This window comes from Odontesthes bonariensis, chromosome 15 (assembly GCF_027942865.1).
Source record: "Odontesthes bonariensis isolate fOdoBon6 chromosome 15, fOdoBon6.hap1, whole genome shotgun sequence".
NCBI lineage: Eukaryota > Metazoa > Chordata > Actinopteri > Atheriniformes > Atherinopsidae > Odontesthes > Odontesthes bonariensis.
In genome coordinates this window covers 25,099,942-25,118,105 of record NC_134520.1, presented here as the reverse complement: position 1 = coordinate 25,118,105, position 18,164 = coordinate 25,099,942, and the positions used below count along the sequence as shown (strand labels likewise).

Genomic DNA, 18,164 nt, shown 5'->3' with positions numbered 1-18,164 from the left:
GCAGTGCAATATAAGTCAGCGAGGTAAAGCTGCAGAGCTTAAATCTATCCAGTTACAACAGAAGCTTTTTCTTTTCTTTACTTGGTATCTGACAGGGAGACACCTTTAATCCCCCAGACATTAAACATTAATATCAATAATATTACAATGACACATTTAATTTATTCAGTGCAGGTCAACTATCTGTATTCAATTTACTTACCTGAACTTCAGGAGCAGTTTGAGGATCACAGATCGAACAACTGGGCTTTTGTCAGGTGACTCGTCAAATGGAGAGAGAGCTTTAGTGTGAATCTGTTGATTTTCTGATTTAAAAAAAAAAAAAAAAAAAAAAAGAAGTCTTTAATCAAAAAAAGGAATTCAAATTGTGCAAACAGGCAGAAATAGAAATAAATAGAAATTGAAAAGTGGCATAATATTAGAATAATGGTATTTATTCATTATCACTATTTTTATGGAACTAACTTGCATGTATTAGAAATGTATCCAGTGGCGCTAGACTGACATCCACTGCCTCTACTTTGAACTGAATCTGAACGGAATACTGCTATTTGAACTGAAACTGGTGTAAGAAACTCCCATACTATCTACTACCTGTACCATTGATTGTACCTTTCATTTAATTATTTTGTGTTTATTTTTTTTTATTTTATTTTTTTTTCTTCATTATTAATTTTTTGTGTGTGTGGTTGTGTGTTTTTGTGTATGTAAGTGTGCAAATGTCTCGTTTTTACGTTTTACATTTGCATTGCTCTCATTGTTCTTTAAAGAAAAACCAAATAAACACATTTGAAAAAAAATAAATAAAGAAACGTGTCCAGTAACAGCAGTATACAAAATGGTCATTACTGGCACATGCAATGTCAGAGGAATTCAATACACAAAAAAAGTAAATTGGAAATATAAAGAGGAATCCATATCCTCTGATGTTTTCTTGTCAAACAACTATAAGTGGCACCTGTCTCAATCATCAGGTAGGACAACAGATGTGTGATGACACCACTGGTTGGGGGCTTGTTGTCCTTGAAGCACACAGTAGAGAGCAAATCAATGAAGAAACCATTGCAACGTCGTCTGAAATCTCCATTTTTCTTTAAAGAAGCCCTGCAGAGTCATGGAAAAAGAATCCAATATCAAAAATAACCAAATAGCATACAACTGATATGTAGAGACAATAATGTGTAGAAGACACTTCCTTAGCCAAGATTAGGCTGTTTATTCAAAATTTCAACTACATGAGTGAGGAAAGTATTTGGTACAATATACAATCAGTGCTAAGCAGCTCAGTGCAATACAAAAACAGGCTATTGCTAATTTAATATCAGTAATGATGAAATGAGAGGTCATAACTCAAAACGTCGTGAACAGTCAGAGTGTGGCTGTGCCCGGGCTGCTTTTCTGTTGGTCATTTGGAAAAGAGTCTCACTTCTACATTGCTACTGATATTAAACGGTATGTGAACTATTGAAGATTTTCACCTTATATCCTCTGAGACACATGGCTGAAAGTCATTTGGTAACTGCTGCCTGCAAGTGGGACAGAATGTGTGTCCTGCTCCAAGGCTTGCTGTGATGCATGTAGAGCAAAACATGTGATGGCATGGAAGCCCCACAGGGTCTTCAGGCTCTCTCATGCACACCCCACACAGAGGTCCGAACCTTATAAATATGTGTCCAACATTAGTCAAATTAACTTTACCGAATGCACTTTATCGAATATATTCTTCACTTTTTCCATTCAATACAATTACAATGTCAGTCAAAACAAGCCATTACCTGAAAAGCTGATCAACTGCCCCTTGTTTACACGACTTCAGGTTTTCAATCACAGCTTCGAAAGCTTTTGTAGATTTTACATCTGAGTTTCCCTCCAGAACCTTTGGAATTGAAACAGTTTGGAATTAAAAATATAATAATTATTGTGACTGCTACATCTTCGTTACTGCTACAAACAAAAATAAATGTGTGGCCAAACAATTTGAAACATAAATCAAAAACATCCTCAGGGACGAGAAAATAAAGTGAATACACATAGCTTTCACTGCTTAAGCCTTGTTTCCAATATGCAGTCCGGTACGGGTAGGTTCAGAACGGTACGGTACAGGTAGGGTCGCTTTGGGGTCAGCTTGCGTTCCCACTGTACAAAGGGGACCCTCAGGTGTGGGCGGAGTGCGTGCCAAAGCGTAAATAGCAAATAACAGCAAATAACAAATAACATCCATAATTTCAAACCACCTCCAAGCTTCTTCAGCTTAATGGCTCACTGGTCCTGCTCGCGGTCCGGTTGAAACTACTCTCTGCCATTTTTGCAGCAATCAGCTGGAAAACCTTTTCGTTTTGCACAGTGAATGTATGGACTGAGACAAAATGGAGGAGCAGGCCTTACTGAGTTCATTTGGGCACACAGCTGCATAAGTTCATGGGGTGCATAATTGTTGCGCGCGCCTCCGTGTAAGACACGGAGATACACTGAGAAATAAACACTTAACATGACCAAATAAGGATAGATTTGAAAGGAGACATCCTTAAGTTAGACCATATCTCTTGGCTAAACGCCTAGACATTGGCCTTGAACAGCTCTTAAAAGTAGGGACTTTCTCTCCAGAAGGGAGAGGGTTTTTCATCTGGCTAATTGACACATATACTTTCTCCAGGAAGATGCATCTTTTCTGTAAATTTGAGACGGACCTGACGACAGAAATAAAGATTTCTTTGTTCGACTAAGTCCGTGTCAGCAGACTTCTTCACCACTCATTTCTACATCGGCTCGGCGACCTTCTCTCATATTCACTACAACAGCCTCCTTACCAACAACGGAAAGCAGAGCCTGGAACCGGTCCTGTGTGCTAGGTACCCCAAGCAGATGGGTTACAAAAATGGTAACGGGTTCAATGGGACCGGTACGCTTTTGTGGTAGTGGAAACACTGAAACAAGCGAACCGTTCTGAACCAACCCGTACCGGACTGCATAGTGGAAACAAGGCTTTACATCTATTTTTTGCAGAATATATTGGTCACTAAAGATCTGCTCACCTTGCTTAAGGTTTTCATGTGCCTCAGAACCAGTGCTTTGAGCTCACTGTCTTCATGTTGGAAGCCCAGCAGCATGTGCTCCACAAACAGTGAGAGGATGTAGATACCTTTCCAGCTACGACTATGATATGTTGAAGATAATCACAGTATGAAATAAATGCAAATAAATCACATATTATAGTTATAGCATTTTACATTAGTGAATGCAGTAATTGCTTTGCTTTTTAGATAAGAGGTCTTTATGATGAAAAACTGCACTAATATTCTTGTTTCCATAAATGTTTTTCTTTTCATCTTTTAAGTAGGTTTGTGTCTATTGCTTATGAGCAGTCAGTCTAATACTAGAGATCAGTAGATGTAGGAAATTTTACACAGAATCACCTTTGCATCAGACAGTTTGATTCACACAACTACAGCTCTATGCTGTGGTATCTTATATTTCACACATTTTAAAATGATGTAAAATATTGTCAGCTCTGTATGCTGTAGTGAGAAAAAAATATCAAATCAAATATCCCTCAATTGTTTGTGACCACACTTAATGTTCAGTATATAATTAATTTTCCTTGGGAAGACTGATTTTGCTAAAATATTTGACTCTTATTACTATTACTATCCATCGCCATCTTACCTGATATCACCGAGTATTTCCTTGCATCGCTCTCCATATTTTTGGATGCCATTTTGGGAGCAAATCATCTCCAAAGATGCCTGCAGCCTCTTCACCTGCTTCAGCCACGACCGGCAGAGGGCCTCAGAATCTAAATTCGGACATTCCAGGCATTCAACACATGCCTTTGCTGCATAGACATCCAAAACCTAAAGGACGGCAAAAGTTGGAAAAGTAATTTGGAGTGTCTGATTATTGTCAATGAGGACATTGATGTGCACCATATCCAAACACAAATTTATGGACAGATGGCAGAAGTAGAGAAGAATTAATCTGGTATTGTTTATTAAAATTCTGGGGCTCTTGGTGTGAATTTACTAAATCAAAAGACCCAGCTTATGTGTGACACATTTGACTAAAAAAAAAAAACAAACATAGCCGTGAAGTATTTGTACACAGTCAGTGGTTGTAAAATGAACGAATGAATATTTAAATGACACAACAACAGTTTACACTGCAGCCTTATCTTACACGAAGACACCTTAAGTTTGTAGGATGGAGTGAGAAGTATTCTCAGCACATATTGTAGACATTTAAAAATGCTTTTACCAGCTCAGGGCAATGTCTAATGTGCTGGTTTCTTCGCAAAGGGGAAAGAACTTCAGGGTGAAGAGAAATCATCCGCGAGAGGTTCTGAAGACGATTTCGGTAAACATGGAAGGCGATGTGGATGTGCAGGAGAGAAAGCTCCTCTTTATCACTTTTTTGTCTCCGTACTTCCTCAACACAGCTGGCAAGAGCTTCAACCAAGAGCTGAGGAGCAAATCATTGAGTAGATTATTTTTCCAGTATTTGCTTGACTACTGTAGAAATGTAAATTCAATAAATCAATTACAGATTAATGTAATTTCATTTCAATAAAGTTTAGATTGTTTTTCTGTCAATGCTTGCAGTGTGTTTCATCAAATCATTACTGTAACTGTTGGACAAGGACACTTCAGACAGAACTGAACATTGGACAAACATTACACAGACAAGAGTTTCGAAGTAAATTTACATTTGAGGAAAGGAGAGTAGCCATGATGCACTTATCGACGCAATCATTTGGCATTTTATTTAATCTCACCTTTAAGTCATCATCTGATCCCACCTTCATGGTTATGGACACAAAATCCTGGAGGTACCTTTCAAAGAATTCTTTCTTCATTTTGCCATTCACATTTTTAGCCATGTAACTGCCAAGTGGAGTTTTCAAGAACAACTCATGGAAATGATGAAGTGAATGACCTGCAAGGGACATTTGAGAATGCCACTAACATGTTAGGAGTTTGTCCATAAATGAAGGCTTTTCAGTTGAAAGGTTGAAACTTAAAATCAAGACATGGGACATACTTGAAAATCTACAACATAATTTCATCACCTGAACATATGTAAGTTAATAATATAATTTATTTACTGTCATGTCTGAATGTTTGCATCATGGGCCCATCCAGGAAGTCCTTGATCCACCAGCTGAAGGGCATTTGGCAGCACATGGTGTTTCCACCTATGAAATGGCTTTGCACCACTAATACCCTGGAGGGGTAAGAGGTACAAGATAAACATTTTAAGACTGAGTTTTATGGTTTGATGGAATGTTTAAACATCTTTGGTGATACCATTCATTTCTGTTTAAAATCATATTTTCATTAAGTATTTGAGATGAAAACATATTGTGCGAGATACTAACTTGCTCTCTCTCACGTAGGGTACATTTAGTATCTCTTTGTTGCTAAAAATCTCAAGCCACAAGTTCCTGATTTCTTCCTCTTCACACAGCAGAAGGTTCAAATTACAATCTCTGTCAATGACTGAGATCAAGTTGGCCAGAAGCGGAGTGACAACTGCTTGGATTTTCTTCCACAGCGTATGACTGTAAGAAATATTCATGTGACAAGAAATCAATCTATCCTTTGGTGACATGTGCCAAACAATAACAGTTCATAAGGGTATCAGGTAGGCTTTAGACCAATTCTGTTGTTGTAGTAGTTTCTGGCTAAATGATGCGTTACAACCCCAAACAAGAAAGAGTTGGGCTGGGATGGAAAATGCAAAGAAGAGAAAATTAAAACAGGGATTCTTCCTTTAACAGGGTTGTTGTATTATTTTTCTTTTCATAATTTTTCAGCATTCTCTACTGAGGACAGTTCAGAACTGCAGCCATTTCAGAAAAAACATTCCTTCAACGTCCTCAGTCTTGCCTTTACGATGTGTGCAGACAGTAGTTTCACATTGTGATTGAAAGATACATGGGTGTTCGTAGAAAATGTGGTCTTTTCCAGGAAGAGCAACATATGTTGCTCTAAAATATTAGTTAACTCTTCTGCATTAATGCTGCCATCACAGAAGTTTAGATGAACTGTACTGATACAACCTCAGACTTTTGCAGAGTCTGGCTTTTGAAGATGATGCTTATTAGAGTCTAGATAGTCATTTTTGTCTGTCTGATGATCATCTGATGGTCCATCCTAGATGCCCCTAAGCCCAGAGAATGCGACGCAGTCTCTGGATAAGGTCAATTTAAGGATGCAAGGCTTTTTGCAAAGATGCAAATAACAGTAATGTAAGATAAAAATGTATTGTGTTTTCTGTATTGTGGTGCTTAATAAAGGTTTCCCACAATTATTCCTTATCCATGTGGTTATATCATCCATTGATTAGAAACAGTGCTTAATGCAGTTCTGTCTGGAGGAATGACACAGGTGTCCAACGCAGGCTTGAGCTCTTTCCCGTAACACACTGCAATTCCTCAAGATTATTGGACTGGTTTAATGATACTATGCATTTATTAACCCATACCCTTCCAGCTTTGTCTGACTTGGGGTTGTAAATTAAAGCTCACATTGTTGTTGTTTTTTTACATAATAACATATGTGTAAAAAAGCCATGAATAAATGACAGGGATTGAATGCAATGCCAGAAAAGAAAATGCCATGAACAGCACTGTATAATAAAGCAAATAAAGGAGAAACTCACAGGAATGTCCCTCCCTCTTGAAGAGCACTGACATTAGATGCCTCACTTAGAACCCAGCTTTTGGGGTTGGGGATATTAGACTCATAGTCTTTTAACAAGGAGTGGATCCACTTCTTCACAATGTTTGGAAACATACCTTAAGAAAAATAAATGTTAATCTCAAACATTTTTAAACTGCATTTTCAGTGATCATATGTATCATGTCTATCCATTAACGATAAAAGGAAATCATCTTTAATGACTATTATTCTAACCTTTTGACTGACTTTCATCCAGAAGTGTTAACAGAGTCTCAACTCTCCTCGTGCTAAGTTCTCCGCTGTCTGCACTGTCTGCATCTCTGAGCATGCCCACAGCAGTCTGCACACAGCTCCTCACTAGATTTCCTGTATCAAAGACATCTCCCACAGCCTGTAAAGATAGTATCACGTTAAGCCCATTGATAACAGCAGCACCCTATGTAGATATGGAAAACTGTGAAGAAAATCAAATCACTTTCAAGGGATCTGTGTGTTTTTGTTAAGGGATTTATGAATGAAAGACTAAATGTATGTGATGTTGTTACACATTCAAAATTTGTGAGATCCTTTTGATTAGCAGTGTGATGAATTTGATCTAGTGGGATTAAAATTATATTAATACTGCAGAATATCAAATTGTATTTTGGTCGTGTGGACTGACTGATGAGAAGACCTTATTCCCCCAGGTTTGCACTTATGAGTGGAAAAAATATCACTTACAGTGGAGTCATTTTGTGCCAATCCGGCTTGATCTTCGGTTTCCATAGCTTGAAGAGAAAGAATTACAGGTGAATTTATTGATTTAATAACTGATTGAGGATTAAAAAGACACTGAGTAAAATGTAGAGAAAATCAACTGATTTAAAATCTCATAATCCAGAATTTTATTCAGAGTAGAAAATAGAAAACATATCAAATGTTGAAAGTGAGACATTTTACTACTCAAAATCATTTGGAGGAACATATTAGGTTAACTAGCAACAGGTCAGTAAGTACTCTTACTCTGTTTGAGTAAGAGCACCTAAGAGAAGGGGAGTCTCTCAGAGGTAAAGATGGGCAGAGGTTCAGCAATCTACAAAAAACTGTCTACAAACTGTGTGGGGATTTCAGAATAATCTACCTCAACATGAACTTTCAATGCTCTATAATCTACAGTACATAATATCATCAAAAGATTAAGACAATCTGAAGATATCGCTGTTTTTATTTTACATTCTACTCAGCATTCCAGCTTTTTGCAAAAAGGGGTTGTACATAAAATTCTATTAAATAATGAAAATAATAATAAATATGACAAATTACCCTCAGGTGGATCTTCAAAGAGATCACTAATGCACACGTTTTGCATGGAATGAACACCAGAAACAAACTCTTTTGATCTTCTGAGATCATCAATGTGAACAGACCTCCAAGGACCTGAAAAAATAAAAATTTCTAAAATACAATGTGCATATTTGAATTTTATTACCTATTTTGCACATTATTTTCTAACCCTTGTAATAATGCACAATATGCAAGATTCTGTCTATAAAAAAAGTTACATAATCAATCTTCGTCTAATAAATATTATCATTGTTATTGATCTTATTTTTGTGACATTAAAGCATGTTGTGAAACAGTTTATGACATGAAATAGACAGTTGAGTGTGACAGCAGGACTAACCACATTGAAAGCCAACATAAGAGGTACCCCCCTCCATACGTGGAAGTTTGGTAACAAAGTACACAAATGTCTTTGTGTTGGCAGTAGTGTTGCACTTATTTATTTCATTGATGCATGAATACCTAAGAAATGGAAGCATTAAACACAATCAGACAAGAGTAGAACAAATTTGAGACTTTACAATAATGTTAAGTTGAAATAAAGAACGGAATTATGCAATGATCTTCACTTACTTTGCTGAGGAAACAATATTCCTTCTGTAAAAATCTTCTTCATGCTCTGTCTGAACAATGAGGACTTTGTCTGCACATGAGTCAAGAAATTCCCTAATGCCAAAACACAATCATGATGCATTTAAATAGGGATGTTTAGACATGAACAGAGTGATGCTTTGACACAATGTGAGTCTTTATGCTGTATCTGCACAGTGTAATCAATAACATCAGCCTTTTTATAATCAACCCAAGAATAATCAGAAAGAGAAAGAAGCACAAGGGTTTGGCTTGTTAAATGGTCTGAAATGAACATCTAACCAGATATGTAGTTTATGCTGTATTTAGACACCTGATTTTCTTGAGGAAGGAGTACTCTGTGTCAAACTGCTGAAGAGATAGCAGCCTGACATCATCAAGCTTTGTCATGTTCTGCAGTTGGTTAATGTCTGCTGCAGTCAGGAGCCTGGAAAAAGTTGTGACCTTAAAATAAACAAAAAAAAAGAACAACTGCAAATTATTCAATTAATTTCTCATCTGCTAACAGAGAAGATCCTCCACATATACTTTCACACTGTTTATGTGTCATTATTACTAAAGCGTAACGCCATGTAAAGGAGGTTGTACCTTATACAAAATAAATAGATAATGAAATCAAATAAACATGCCTAAATAAGTTTTAATATTGAGGTTACTATTGATTGTCAGTGAAAACTGCTGACTTGGTGATGGATCACATTTTTTTTTCTGTTAAACAGAATGAAAAGAAGATGTGCATCTACAATGTTTTGGATTGCAATGTCTTCTGTAATATTCAATAAAATGAAAATAAATACAGAAATTAAAATTACCTCATTGAATGAGCAATGTGACTGTTCTGATTGCTGCAGTTGATAGACAATGTAGTCTCCGAGTGAAGTGTGCATCTCCTCTTTGAAATATTCTCTCATCAAGAGTTCTCTTTCCTCATCAGGCAGTCTGGATTTGTCCAAACGAACAACAGAATCGGGAGTTGCGCAGTTGAGCAAAATGTTTTTGGCTTTGTTCAACGTGCCTTGAGCATCTGTTTCAACATTTTGATTCTCTGTTACTTGCAGGACCACTGAGGAACATGTGTCTGAGTGGTAGCCAATGAAGACATCGCTTGGGACATATTCCTTTTTTGTTGAAAGCTGATTACTTAAGGAAAGAAAATCCATGACCCAATTCTGTAGTTCACTGGCAATGTTTTTCTGGTCATTTTTGAGGACAGTATTGATGTCCAGGTAGTGCTTCTCCAGTCTGTTAATGAGTGGGATTGGAAACTGTTCGTAGACCACTTCCTTCTCTTCAATGACAATGAGCTTGAAGTTTTGGTGAACTCTGCACTTCACACGATGCGTGCCTAATCCAAGATCAACATACTTTTGACCTCCTAGTGTCACATAGTATTGATTGAGAGCATCATACAGACTTTCGTACAGGTTCTGAAGGTTCAGAAGCACAACTGTCTGTCCAGTCTCCATGCAAACCTTGATGCGGTTTATGTTCCTACAAATCTGCATGTACTCCTGGTCCTTTGGGAAGCTGGAGCCAAAGATGATCACCGGATGGATTTGACCGGACAAGAATATCTGTTGGAGAATCTGAAGAGCTGCATAGTTTTTAGTGAGAATCAAAAGGTAACGACTTTCCTCCAAGTGGGACTGTGGGGTGATGCTTTGTTTGACCATGTCAATAGTTGTGATGCAGGCAGTGGAAATGTCAACACTTAATTCTTTGCAGAAAATGTCAATCACATCTATGTCCTCTTTTCCACTGAAGTTTCTTCGAACTGCTCCAGCGATCTGATCTCCAGTAGGGCTCTCTTTACATATTTTCGTGATTGAAAATATCATTTTTATGAGACTGTAAAAATCCCGCAGACCAAAAAAGCCTTTTCCTTTTCTGCATACTGTCATATATGCTTTTGCAAAGGGATGAAAGAGATATTCGATCTTGCCAAGAATCTCTTTTTCAGATGAGCATATTCCTTCAGCACTTCTAACAAGCTCTTGCTCATCAAGGTCTCCACGAGATACAAAAATCCCCCGATTCATCTTGGCAGGGTCCAGAGCCCAGTTGGAAATTCCGATGAACCCAACTCTTTTATGAGGTTGTGGCTCATCATCAACACAGCCCTCCTCCAGTAATGGGTGCAGCGCTTTCAGTGGCATTTTTGGAGAATCCTCAGCCAATCCAATCTCATCAAGAACAACTACAGAGATGTATTCATCCAAGTTTTTGCTCTCTTGAAAGCGGGCACATTGCTTGAATGTGTTGATGATTCCCTCAGGTGTTGAATGGGGGCTGCACTGGAAAGACACCAGATGTATTTGCTTCAGCCTCTTAAACAGCTCAGAGTGTGATGTAGGCCCCTGCATTGCATCCGCAATTAGGGTTTTAGATAGTGATTTGGAACTCCCTGGCTTCCCAACAATAAACAAAGGGATTCTCAGCTCAACACAGATCACCATCATGAAGAAGTTCTCTTTCAAAGCCTCATTTCTGGCTATCGTCTTTCCCATGGGTACACCATTGAGGAGGAGGTCCTGCATGAGCTGGATTTCCTGCACTAATCTATATGGTTTGTACTCAGGAGGAAGAATTTTACTGATAGTTTCCTGATACTGCCCTTTGCTTTCCAAACATGACTGATAGCACACTGCAGTGGCCATCAAGAGTGACCAGATTACTCTGTCCCTCGCAACTGAAAAGTCTTCCGTTTTTTTCCTCCTAGATTGATGCTGAAAGAAAGCTTTGAGATCTTCAGCAAAGGTTGTGTGATTATTGTGGAACCACACAAAGACTTGCATGCAACGTTCAACATCCCTCAAACTGACAAAGCTGCATTCATCTTTTCTCTCTCTCATGAACTTCTGTGATGATGATAACACTTGGGTTATTGTTGGAATGTGTCGTTCGTCAATCGATTTGGCTTTCACCTGTCTTTGTACAATTTGTTGGATGTACATATGCTCTGCTGAGTCACTGAGTTGCCCAAAATCCCAAACAAGAGGTATCATGCTAGGTGGCAAAACATGGACACGATACACAAGCTGGCGGAGAGGAATGGAGCCAAGTTTGTCTTCAGTGTCCTGAGCCCGGACCCTGTACCCCAATCCTGAGGACTCTAGCCTTTCAATCATGTTGTCTGTATGTTTCCTGTAAGGGTTGCATGCTGCGATGATTTGTAGACCTGTTTGAGAGCCCAGCTGTTGTCCCTGAACTGAGTTATCGCAAAGGATCTCCTTGATGCTGCTAATGGCTTCTGTTGTATTTGCCTCATCAAAGAAAAGAACAGAATCAAATTTGTGATTCTCTTTGTTGGTCATTGCAAGCGTTTCTGCTTCCTTTACTTTATCATGAATAATCTCTGATGTAGTTCCTCCATGAACTTTGACCAGTTTCATATTTTCTGCTGGTGCTCCACACCTTCTCAGTTCACACATAAACTTTACAAGCCTTGTCTTACCACATCCTGTCTCACCCATTATGATGACTGGGATGCCACACCTGAATCGCATGTGAATTGCCATCATTTTGAGGATATTGTCAGTGGTCAGTTCATAAGTTTCATCAGGATCTGTTGGCCACTTGATGCCAAGAACACTGCACAGATGCTCAAGCTTATCAGCTCTGGAAAGTTGATCAAAGTTTTGATTAAAAGGGACTCTTTGACATTTTAAGCCAGTGTACAACCGTCGAGTCATGATGTCTTTCTTTATCACTTCTCCTGTTGAGGGATTTATGGCATCGACTCCTCTCTGAGCGTTGAGCTTCAGGTGGAATCCAATGAAAGTCATGGACGTGTGGTCATCATTAAAAAAGATGTATGGATGAGGCTCAGATTCCCACCTTTTACGAATAAGGAATGGAGCCAAGTCTTTTTCATTTAGCCCAGTGACGTCAATTTGTTTCCTTCCTGGGCTCTGGTCAGCGATGCACAGTGATGGGGTTGCAAAATCTTTGGACATCAAGATCATGAACTCAACCACAAAGTTTTTGAACCCACTAAGAGTGTCCCCAACCAACTCAAAGTTGCAGAAATCTGAACTTTCACAGTCTTGTAATTGAAGATTGAGGAACCAGACAAAATTACGTAGCTCCGCCCATGATGGGTCTATTATGCCACAGTGAATTAAAAGTATCTGAAGACACTTTGCATGAGTTCCTTCAACACCTTGGTAAGTGAAGTTGTCAAGGTTGTCTTTGTTGTGAAAACGTGTGAGGTACTGGTATGGTCTTTGAAAAGCTTCACTCCTGAAACATTCATCATCCATGAGAGGATCTTCACTTTCAACGTCAGAATCTTCCTCTATCTGCATTTCTAAAGCCATGACCACTTTTGGAGGACGACAAAACACCTTTGGGAAAATATTTGAGAATGCAAAGTCTTCTTTTCGGCCCTAAAAATGTATAAACATACACACTATTACACAAGTATAAATCAAATCAAGCAAATCGTCTAATTTATTTCATTTTATATATATATATATATATATAGATTTAATGTTACGCCAAACTCTCCTGCAAGCTAATTACTGCTGCAATGACCTATTTAGCATGTTTAGCAATTAATTTGTGTCCTTCTTGCAGCTTAAACAAAATGCTAACATTTTGAGAGAAACAGGTCAGACGTAATCTGCTTATTAGAGGATCTATTTAATCAAAACATTTCATTGGACAAGAACACAATTGTTATAACAATAATAAAACAAAACCACAATAATGTAATAGCATGAGTTAAAAGGATGAACACTGCACAAACACTTACTGATTGTTTGGCATGTCTGGCCTGTTCATTTGGGGCTTCCATTAGCTCCATGATATACAAATGTTTATGGCTGCAGTGCCACATCTGCCCATCTGAATCCATCAGATATCGCAAAAAGAAAAACTTGAATAGGAATTCATTCAAGCCTTTTTGCACCTGGAAATCATTTTAACTGTTAATGAATCAAACACTTTTTGACAAGTTTAAGTCATATTATTAAAAAATTGATCGAAGCACTTGGACAACAGTAATACAAATATTGCTTACCGAGGATGTGACATCAAAGTGAAACACCTTGAGGTCTTTTTGTTTTGGAGTCTCAAACAAAGACTGGAGAACCTTGTGGTCATCAATGCTCTGTTCAGTTAGTCGGATGCATTTCTTGAATGCAGTTCCCTCTCCAACGTTTCTCTCCATCTTTTCATACAGTCTTTGGACATACAACGATTTACCTGAAATGGTGGAAGAACTATGTATTATCTGGCTGACTGAATCATGATATCAAAATATTGATAATAAATGAGTGAAGTATATTACAGTTGCGCAACTCCCTGATTAAAACCAGTGCAGAGAGTAAATTATATACTACTACTACTAATTTTTTATTAATAACTGCTGTACATATAGGACTTACCAACTCCTGCACGATGAGATGCAACAATGCCAACAGTATGGCCACCTTTGAACCCAGTGTCCTTGTCATCTGAAGGGGCAGTGAAATGCCTGGACAAGTATTTCTGGATCTTTTCCAGTGATTCTTGTGGCACAAAGTCTCGTTTGTACTGACTGAATGCAGTTGGAATGTAAGTGTGCTCTCTCTCAGAGCTGCAAAACAAGACCAACCTGTAGTCGTGTTTAAAACGTTTGCACAGTCTCTGGTAACATTTCTCCATTGCACAGCTAACATCATAGGTAAGCTGGTCAACACAAAGCATTGTGTAAATCTTCTGGCCAATTTCACCAGGTGAGAGACATCTTCTAAGGAAAAGCTCCACTTGCTCACAAGTCGTTGATGGGGTACACAAGAGAACCTCATCGTAACTCGGCAGAGGCTCATAGTCGCTGGTCATATACAAGCAGATACTTGAAGTCAGGACATCATCATGTGGGCAGATTAGGAGATTTGGTTGTTCCTGTTTAAGGCCTTGTGGGAGACTTCTTCTGAGGCAATTGTCTTTCTTCTCTGAAAGCATTGGTTCTTCGCATTCATCCTGATCTTGGTTTTCTGTGTCAGACATAATTTGTAACAAACCCCCCAAACACCTTATGTCCAAAAGGTCATGGAAAAGCATTCGCTCATTCCGCATGTAGTCACTCCACAACTCTTCCAGTTCTTTCAAACCAAGAGTCTGGTCTGCCTCATCTGCTCCGTCTTCATAAGTAAAATGGCTTACTCTGCCTTCAAATGTGTCACCGCCTCTATTATTCATTTTGCCAGGCACATATTGGTTACAGAGTCTTTCCCATGATCTCAAGACATCTGATGTCGTGCAACTTGGTTTGATGAAAGAAAGCATCATCAGCGCTTTCTCCTCTATTTCTCCATCCATACTTGTTGGAGTCACAACACTGCAAAGGTAGAATATTTGTTCTGCTGTGAAGTAGTTTAAGTAGTAGTGATCAGATCTCTGTTTGTCCATGAAGTTTTGCCAGTCATCGAGAAACAACTCCATCTTCTTGGACAAAGATGTAAGTTGTTCAACTAGACTTCCATGTACTTGAAAGCCATGTGTTGTCTCGCAAAAGTTGATTTCCATAATGATACATGGGTCATTCTGAGGTTTGCAATAAATCTTCGCTTCCCAACACCTGAAGAGTGGGTTCCCTGCAGCATTAAGGTCTACAAATGCTTTGGCAAGTCTTTGGACATTTTCAAACACCTGGATATGAAGAAGAGGTGACATTACAACTATTAAAAATAAATCAAATAACTTGCAAAACATTCTTGCAAAAAGTCCGTTCATTTACAAGAATACTGACCTTGGTAAAAAAAATTATTAGTATAAAATCAGAAAAGAAATTCAACCAATATACTGCACCTCAGTGAATTGTTCAACTTCGCTTTGTTGACCTCTTCCAGACATGAGCATAAGCTTATTTTGCAGCTCCTTCAAATCCTCATAGGTACATGTCATGCTTTGTTCTTCATTCTGAATTTGGAGTGTCAGGGAAGTCTCCAAATTGAGCTACAAAAGAAAATATCAAAATAAGACTACTTGTATGGTAAATTTGATTGAGTTAACTTACACAACTTAGGCTACACAAACACACAAACATATACACTTACACAAATTTACTGTAAATAAAATTACAGTACATTAATAAATTTAATTTCATACGATGCCATGATGTCTGTTTTAGTTTAATTTGGGGTTTGATCAATTTTTCAGTTTGGAAGTTTAGTTAATATTTCGGTGTGTCATGACACCTCTGCAGCTACAGCTCCAAACAGGTTCTGCATCCAGGTCAACAGACATCTTGTTGGTCGCTGCACCAGCATCAATACCAGTGTTATAGTCAGCTGATGCACCTGAACTGGCACCAGCACCTGAGTCAGCTCACTCCTATTCAGTTACTGCTCCAAAGTCAGCTGACTTTCATCTAGTCTCCACCCGAGCCTCCTGCACCTTTAACTCCTCTCTCCAGAGTCAGCTGACACTTTGCCGTTTTCTGTTCTAGAATCGATTGTCACCGCCTCAGCTCCACCTTTAAAATCAGCCTTGTTCTAGTGTCGACTCTTTGCTGGAGCGATGACCAGGTTCTGGACTTGTTATGCCATGATCTGATCAGAGTACACACCAGCACCAGGTCCCACATTTGAGCAAAATGAGAAGCTGTACTTCAGGCTCCTCAGTAGACCTCATTTAGCTCTAGAGCTACTGCACTGGTGACTTTATGACTGACTGTAATGTCACCTATGGACAGGGCTGGACTGGGACCAAAAAATGGCCTGGGCATTTTTGGCCATGGCGGCCCACCATGAATACGATCACATAAGTAATCTCATCACTTTCTGTGAAAAATGCAATTAAATCCTAACACAAATGTATTCATTTAAATAAATCTTCTCACCTTACAAAAGCAGTTTTTTCATTAAATCGCTCTTTTCTACCACTAATCATTGTGTCAGTATCAAGGGACACAAGAACATCTTTCTCGGTGGCCATCAACATAAAGACTTCCAGTTTGCTGGCAGAAAGGCAACTCCTCAGTCTGTGTTTGATGTAGCGGAGGGTTGAAAATGACCGAAAATGACCGAGGCAGGAATATGAATTTCGTATTTCTCCGGTTACCTACCAATCCGTTTCAGCAAAGCAATGTTTCACTAATATTACATGGGCAACTGTAACCTGTAACACCTGCAAAAAATATAGTTATCACAAGCTAAAATAACACTGAACACTATGGTGTCTACATGAGAGTGTCATAAACATTAATGACACACTTGATATCTATGACTGATGTCATTGGGTATTTGCAATATCTGCACACCAGTTAACTTTACATAAGCCTACAAAATGGAATGGCACTAGATACGTTATAGCCTTGCCTACATTAATGATGGTTTAAGTACTGTAATGCTAATGAAAGGCGCATGCCACTTTTACACCTTCAAATAAAGTAAATCTACTCATAGCATTAGTTGAAAAAAAAGACTCTGAATGATCTCTGTGACAGAAACGCGCGCACACACACACACACACACACCACAGTCGGTCACCACCTCCTAACCAACAAGGTTGATAAAAAAAAACTGGCTAGGTTTTTTATTCGTGTTCCAGCCTGACTGGATAAAATAAGTTATAATTTCAGCATGATCAATTCCCCCCATACTGATGTAGTGAAGATGTAGCCTACCTGTCCTTTATCTATAAATACCTCATTTAAGTCTCCACGCACACGGGGAGCCCTCAGTCCTCCCATTATAAAAACATGTAATTCTGCTAACATTTCGCCTAACATTAGCCTACTTCTTACAGGGCTGGCTATTCTGACCTCCTCAATCCGTCCCTGGGTCACGTCTGTCTCCTCCTCCTCCTCCACCTCGATAACTCCTTCCTCTGTGTTTGGCCTACATTGTTCTACACTCGTGCACTGGGGGCTGCTGAGGATGTTGTCGGCCCTGGCCCTGCACTGGATGGCCCTGCATCCGGTGCTGTGGTCGTGGAGGAAGCACTTGCAAACATGTCAGTAAGCTTCGCACATTTTGCTGCTTGTAGGCTTTTTAGCCTTTTATCTCGCAGCTTCTGTGCACCACCCTTTCGTTTCTGTTGTTTATCCATTTCGGTTTTTGACTGTTCTCTCCTAGTCCGTTCAGCTCAAATGGTAGGATTGATGACCTGTGTCAACGGTGAGGGGAGGGGCGGGCCAAAGAGGTGCTGAGAGATTTCATTGGACTAGCCCCGTCAACATGAAATCGTGGGCCGCCCGCCGGTCACTTTTTTTTTTTTTTTTTACATTAATCAAAAAAAAACAACAAAAACAACATCACCAGCCCTCGAGGGGCGTCGGCCCACCGGGAAAATGCCCGGTATGCCCGACTGTCAGTCCAGCCCTGCCTATGGATGCCATGCCATTTGTGGTGTATATTTTGTGGTCACTTGTAGTTGAAGTTTGGCGTCACATTGTGGATATTGGAAGTAATGCGCCCAAGGTCAGAATTAATGAGGAGGTGGAGCACTTGGGTTATTGAATTCAAATTGTGAGCTTCAGTTAACAACTGCTCTTCTTTGTTGACGGTCAGAAATGCCACAGACACCATCGTTTGTAAGTACATTTGGTCAGAAATTAATGTATTATGTTTAATAGTAGGAATA

General features: G+C 39.0%; 1 protein-coding gene across 1 annotated transcript in view; it reads right to left on the bottom strand.

Moving 5' to 3' along the window:
* Positions 1-18,164, bottom strand: part of LOC142399984 (E3 ubiquitin-protein ligase rnf213-alpha-like) — a 48,073-nt gene that overhangs the window by 15,534 nt on the left and 14,375 nt on the right. The window contains exons 8-29 of the mRNA XM_075484545.1: positions 15,387-15,533; positions 13,982-15,227; positions 13,615-13,799; positions 13,348-13,503; positions 9,404-12,979; positions 8,905-9,035; positions 8,574-8,666; positions 8,341-8,462; positions 7,980-8,093; positions 7,398-7,444; positions 6,912-7,068; positions 6,658-6,793; positions 5,372-5,554; positions 5,099-5,217; positions 4,769-4,929; positions 4,252-4,455; positions 3,664-3,851; positions 3,033-3,153; positions 1,776-1,876; positions 1,479-1,658; positions 959-1,104; positions 203-305 (exon numbers count right to left, since the gene is read on the bottom strand). Coding sequence (XP_075340660.1) covers positions 203-305; positions 959-1,104; positions 1,479-1,658; positions 1,776-1,876; positions 3,033-3,153; positions 3,664-3,851; positions 4,252-4,455; positions 4,769-4,929; positions 5,099-5,217; positions 5,372-5,554; positions 6,658-6,793; positions 6,912-7,068; positions 7,398-7,444; positions 7,980-8,093; positions 8,341-8,462; positions 8,574-8,666; positions 8,905-9,035; positions 9,404-12,979; positions 13,348-13,503; positions 13,615-13,799; positions 13,982-15,227; positions 15,387-15,533 — 7,616 coding nt within the window. The remainder of the gene's footprint in view (positions 1-202; positions 306-958; positions 1,105-1,478; positions 1,659-1,775; positions 1,877-3,032; positions 3,154-3,663; positions 3,852-4,251; positions 4,456-4,768; positions 4,930-5,098; positions 5,218-5,371; positions 5,555-6,657; positions 6,794-6,911; positions 7,069-7,397; positions 7,445-7,979; positions 8,094-8,340; positions 8,463-8,573; positions 8,667-8,904; positions 9,036-9,403; positions 12,980-13,347; positions 13,504-13,614; positions 13,800-13,981; positions 15,228-15,386; positions 15,534-18,164) is intronic.